This window comes from Austrofundulus limnaeus, unplaced genomic scaffold (genome assembly GCF_001266775.1).
Source record: "Austrofundulus limnaeus strain Quisiro unplaced genomic scaffold, Austrofundulus_limnaeus-1.0 Scaffold69, whole genome shotgun sequence".
Taxonomy (NCBI): Eukaryota; Metazoa; Chordata; class Actinopteri; order Cyprinodontiformes; family Rivulidae; genus Austrofundulus; species Austrofundulus limnaeus.
Window position 1 is genome coordinate 2,147,289 of NW_013952471.1, and position 6,513 is coordinate 2,153,801.

Consider the following 6,513-nt stretch of genomic DNA (forward strand, 5'->3'; position numbering starts at 1 on the left):
GGTCTGGACCACTCGTGAATTTTGTTCGTATCTGAAAAAAATCTTAGAATACGAAAACATTGGTGAATGCCACAAATTCTCCTAAATCACTCGAACGGTTCTTGTGTGAGGCCCAATGTTAGTAATATGATGGACTGTTAATCTGTCCAATGATGGCTAAAACTAAGTAGGTATAGAAACTTAAAGATGGGGAAGAAGGCACAAACAGTGCATTACATACTATGACTGAAAAAAATAGCTGTCTACAGGGAAAATATGTGCATTTCACCARTGCATTTTGGGATTGTTTATATCCGAGGTAGCTTCATAAATGWTGTACACAAACAAACTGATACTGCAACAGTAGCAGAGGGCCCTGAGGCACAGAAACACGAGCATGGAGACTCTTCTGCAMAACATCTGTTCAGGATGTTTCACTTTTGTGTGCAGCTGTGTCTGTTTGGCAGGTACACATCCTCCCAACTTATGACACATTTGTTGTGTGTCAGCGAGTCARGTCACATTACTGTCATGTCACAACTAGGAGCCTGTCTGAAAGTCCCCGTGGCTCACAAACACCTCCAGTCAGGCCGTGTTAAACTGGACTTCCCGTGTCTCAGGGTGTATTCAGACCAGGAAAGTCCTTTGGTCCAATTGTTTGGTCCGGACCAAAAATGGACTTTTTTTTCTTCGTTTGGTGCAGTTTGCAGTCACATTGTGCTTTTTTGTAAACGAACTATAACTTGTAAACAAAGCCACGAGGCTGATGATCATTGATCCCATTGGACAAAAAAAGGACGGGGGCGGGACTGAGCCACAGACCCAGAAGAAAACAAGGAAGTCCTGCATGCTGCGGTTCTGATGCGCACATTTTTGCTGATAGTAAAACTGCAACAGCATTTAAAATGTCAGAAGCAGCTAATTTAATGYTGGTTCCGTGATGARWTTCTAATTTTGGAGCGGCGTCAGTAAATGTGTCCCGCAACCCAAAGGAGACGAGGTGCTCTGAGTGTTCTGACCCACAACATGCTGGCAGCAGAGCTGCTAACAGGAGACGACGAAACAGGTATGATTTCAGTTTATTTAGCTCAGCAACYGTGGCCTGTGAAGTCCAAAAATGTGCATGTTTAATGCAGTTTGTTCGGTTAGAGTCCGGTCTGTATCCACACCAGAAGCAAATTGAAGTGAACCGCACCAGAGTTTGTTTGGAAGCGGACCGAGACCACCTCAAAAAGCAGGTCTCGGTCCGGTTGTTTAATCCGCACCAGAGTTCGCATGAGTGTATTCACACCTGCACAAAAGGTCCGGACCAACGCTGGAAACGAACTCTGGTTCGTTTAAAGCGGAGCAAATTATCAGGTCTGAATACYACCTCAGAAAAACRTTTCCACATGGACGCTCTTGATCAAAGTCAAATTCTAATACTTTTATTTGGTCAAACTTCTCGAATGGGTTCAACTGGAACACTTCTGGAGCAAACTTTTTCAAACTGCACTGATGTAGTTCAGAAGAACAATTTTTTTATGTTTGACTTCATGGTTTGCAATAAATAACTTAAAATGTTCATTTAAAAGAGAAAAAAGACAAACATTAGGCAGGTGCAAATGCAAAACAAATGACTGTAAACGCAAAAACAAGTGATCCGGTAAAGTAATACAATCTAATATAGGAAATACAACAACTGATCTTGACTGGAGATTTCATTTAGATCTGGTCTGTGGTCCACCATTTGGGGACACTTACGACAGACCAACATTCAGATCATCATTTGCCTGTAATGTCACTGGGTCAATTTAAAAGCTAGTTTCTTTCTTCACAGTTCTTAGTACAACAGCTGTGGCAAATGCAACAGCATGGCATCAGCTGCTGCATTCAAAGCCTTCTTACCTCCCCAATCATCCCGTTCCAAATCCCATGCACCAGTTTGCCYTGTTTCCCGTTGGTAACCAGGTAAAGGTCGAAGGAGAACTTGATGGTTTTGGACAGTTTTTTGAGGATATCTATGCAGAAACCTTTGCAGCATAATTTGGTGAAGGACTCAGAGAGACCAAAGGGACTGTAAAAAGAGAGAGGGGYAAAAAACAATCATTAATTGATAAAGAGCTTTCTCTGTTACTATCTTTAACTCCAGGCTGTTGTTGTCACGGAGCAGGTGGTAAATACTTGTGCGAGCAGCAAAGTGAAGGGCAGGCACTCGCTGGTTCATTAGCTAAAATCAATAACGGTTAACAAGGTGAGTTTTAGGAAGATGGAGAGGGTGACCAAAGACACACAAACTTTCGCGCAATGTGACAGAGGCCAGGGCAGACGGCTGAGTGACCCTGATGGCTTCCATTAAGGTCGGTAACATTTGAGAGACACACTTCCTGACTCTTTGGCCTTGCTACTTAATGAAGTGTAGAAGAATGTATCAGCAGAACAAGACGTCACAAAAAAAGGAATAAAACACATAAGAAAAATGAGTACAGTGAAAATTAAAACCCTAGCAATCCTTATATGATTGTATATCACCCACTGCATGTGCCAAGTATTGAACTAAGATTATTTTGTGATGAGGATACGGGGAGCCGAGTGTAAAATAAAATGTTAAAACATGTCACTCACATTTTCATTATTTAACTTACTTTAAATACAAAATCCTAGTAAAAAAATCTGCAGACATTTTATGATTTAACTAACTGTTCTTACGTTTTGCTAATTTTTTCAAAATGTTAAATTTAAATGTTAAATACAATATTATATATAAATCTAATTGTGAAAATAAAATAAATGTAACTAGATGTTAACGCTGCCCTACAAGACATCAAACTTGCAATTCTGATTGGTGTCCTTGCTGCGTTTCACGCTGCCGGACCACAGGTACCAACGCATGTTTTCAATTAACACGTTTTGAATTTAAATTTGAAATATCAAATTCACCATCATTAGCAGCATTAGCATTTGCTTTGGTCTTAGGATAATGACATCACAGTAAAGCTGTGCACCACCAGCAAACACTGCCAATTCAAATTTTTAAATATAGGACTTATCTTTTAGCTGCAACATTTAAGATTTAATGTTTACATTTAGATTTACCCAATTAGATTTAGGGTTTAATATTTACAGAGAATATTTAACATTTAAATTGAACATTTAGTAATAATTAGCTAAATGTAAGAACAGTGAGCTAAATAAAAATAAAACATTAGTAGAATTGTTTTTTAACTAGGGTTTTACAGACATAAAGCGAGCTAAATAATGAAAACGTGTCGGTGACATTTTTTAACATTTTTCTTAAACTTGAATAATATTTGTCCTTTTAATCTGCAGAACTACTGACAAAAAGTTTCACAATGACGATTTTAAAATAATCAAACATTTAAAACGGTGACACCTTTAGAGTAAATTACGATCGTTTTTTAAAATTTCTTTATTCATCCAACCTACAGGAATAACAGATGTGTATTTTTTGTTTTTTTATCCCTCCTCCCCGCCCTCATCCATCCCCACCTTGCTGCAATAAAAATAAAATGAAATAAAAATAAATAAGATATAATAATAAATTAACAATTATACTCAAACAACAATTGTGCTGATAAAATAATAAAATAAAAATAAACAAAAATTGATTCACAAGACCAAGACTGTATAGAGTAAATATGTGGGTAACCTACACTCAAGCAGCGGGTAAAATAAGTATTGAACACGTCACCATTTTTCTCAGTAAATATATTACTAGAGGTGCTAATGACATGAAATTTTCACCAGATGTTGGTAACAGCCCAAGTGATCCATACATACAAAGAAATCAAACCATAAATGTTCAGAAATGAAGTTATTTGTAATAATGTGGAATGGCACAGGGAAAAAGTATTGAACACATGAAGAAAGGGAGGTGTAAAAAGGCATGGAAAGCCAAGACACCAGCTGAACTCTCTCAGTAATTAGAAAACAAGCCTGCCCCTTGTCAGTGCAAGTTAATATCAGCTGGTTCAGTCCCAAATGATGGCCAGGTATCACACAAGAACCATCTGATGATGGGTAAAAGTAAAGAGCTCTCTCAAGACCTTCACAACCTTATTGTTGCAAAGCATAATGATGGCATCGGTTACAGAAGAATGTCTAAACTTCTGAAGGTTCCAGTGAGCACTGTTGGGGCCATAATTCAGAAGTGGAAAGAACATTATTTCACCATAAACCGACCACGACCAGGTGCTCCTCACAAGATTTCTGACAGAGGAGTGAAAAGAATTATCAGAAGAGTTGTCCAAGAGCCAAGGACCACTTGTGGAGAGCTTCAGAAAGTAAATAACTTCATTTCTGGACATTTATGGTTTGATTTCTTTGTATGTATGGATCACTTGGGTTGTTACCAACATCTGGTGAAAATTTCATGTCATTAGCACCTCTAGTAATATATTTACTGAGAAAAATGTTGACGTGTTCAATACTTATTTTACCCGCTGTATGGGTATACATGCACAGGTCAAAATAGTACATAGAAAATTTAAAGCCAAGTCACTGTCAAAGGTTAGAACTGTAAGGGATGACTGAGGTCGCTGGGCCAGGAGTGCAGGCACATWTGCAGCYGGTTTAGTTTCTGTGTGATTTTCAAGTTTGAGGGAGGACATCTAGTTTTTCATTTTTTAACATTTTAACAATTTTTAAGATCTTACACAATCATTTAGCTCCCAGAATAAATGTTGGAATCAGTCAGCTACTTCCACAACCAACTTAAAGTGTAATATCTGTAAATCTGACACACTTGTTGCCATTTAAATGTTTTTAAGGTCAGCTGGCTGTGGCAGCTATCTCACAACTGGCTGACTCCAAAAGCTCATCGGTTGTAGATGTTAATCCAGTAATTACTTTTGGCAAGTTTTATTAAAATTTGTCCCGTGGTTCATGAGATATTTTATCAGACACATGTACACACACAAGCAAACATGAGCAAAACTATTATTGTCAACCTAAACTTTATGAAGAACGAGTCCCTTTGTGTGACACTGATAACTTCAACATGTCAGTGATTCAGCAAATGTGCCAAGGCGCGATAAAAGTTCACGTCAAAGAATAAACGAGCGAAAGATAAAAGTCAAGCGAGTAATTAACAGTACCGTTGATTGTTTTCAAAATTGTTCATTATAATAAAATTGCATTTGGATGTTTTGCTTCTTCCGTGGGAGTCTAACTCTGATAAACTCGGTGTTAATTAATTGCTGGAGGAGCTGACCACCTGCCGTCATCATCAAACACTCTCCACCTGAAAATGCACCACGGGCGCGCTCAAACTGGGCCGTTTCTCTCCAGTCTAACGCACGAACACGTGCTCACACGCAGCTGCTGGTCGTCTGGGGATTCTTGTTGCCATGTGTGTGGTCTCCTTTATGCTAAAATGCCCAGAAACTGGTACAGTGTGGAGGAGAGGAGGATGAGGCCGCTTGACCGGAAAGAGAGAGGGAGAGTTAAAAGGAAAAACACACACACACACACACACACACACACACACACACACGCACGACAAACCACCAGACAAGTTCTGACAGGGTAACGGCTCAGTTTGGCGGGAAAAGGAGGGCAAATGGAATGGAGGGCAAGCAGAGACACTGGAGAAGGAGGTAAAAATCGAAAATTACTCTGTGATCCTGCAGGAACAACAGCAAAAAGCACAGCAGAGTTAATGCCTTCCAGCCTCTGTGCTTCATAAATCCTGAATATCCATCACAAATTACTTTTATTCATTGATCACAAGTATAAAATAATGGTTCTTTATAAAACGGCCAAAATAGATTTGACAAACGGTTATTGTTCATCTAGCCTGGTAAAACCAGCCCCTTGTCCTTCACTTTGCTTCAGAGGGTCTGGACTCTCGGCTATGGAGCAGCGATTTTTGCTGGAGGCGTGGCCTCTGCTGAAGTTTAAAATGATTGGATCGGTTGGCCGCGACGTATGCGTGTGCCAACTCCACTGTGAAGGAGGCTAAGCTAAGAAGCTAACCGGAAACTGTGTGCGCTGTAAACAACCCTACTGAGAGGGGAGAAGTACCAAGACGGCTGTAAGAGTGCTGCAGGCTTTTTAATTTAATTTGGAAACCTTATCAACACAGACTGGCTTCATTTACTTCCTCCACTGCCATTGCTAAACTACAAGCAGACATTGCGCAGAAAATCAACGTTGTTCAAAACTCCTCCTTCTGTTTGCTGATTGGCACAAGGTAAAATTCTACCGAAATAATCCTTGTTTATGGGAGAAATCCCAGACAGAGCAGTGAATTGAAATTAGAATTAAGCTGAACTGTGTAGGAAAGCAAGGGCCAGGCTATTATTCTTCCTTCCTTTCACAAGTATTGATTTTATGACCACATCCACATAAACCAGGGGTCTTCAACCTGTGGCTCTCGTGCCATATGCGGCTCTTTAGTGGGTGTGAAGAGGCTTTTTGTACCTTTAGATCAAAAATAATGTGGAAATTAACTCTACTCATGTTGATTGATTGATTGATTGGTTGGTTGGTTGGTTGGTTGGTTGGTTGGTTGGTTGGTTGGTTGGTTGGTTG

General features: G+C 39.6%; 1 protein-coding gene across 1 annotated transcript in view; it reads right to left on the reverse strand.

Annotated features, from left to right (window-relative positions):
- LOC106519017 (glutamate receptor ionotropic, NMDA 2C-like) overlaps positions 1-6,513 on the reverse strand; it is an 81,664-nt gene that overhangs the window by 15,002 nt on the left and 60,149 nt on the right. Inside the window, 1 exon segment of the mRNA XM_014010487.1 lies at positions 1,867-2,035. Within this exon segment, the coding sequence (XP_013865941.1) occupies positions 1,867-2,035 (169 nt within the window).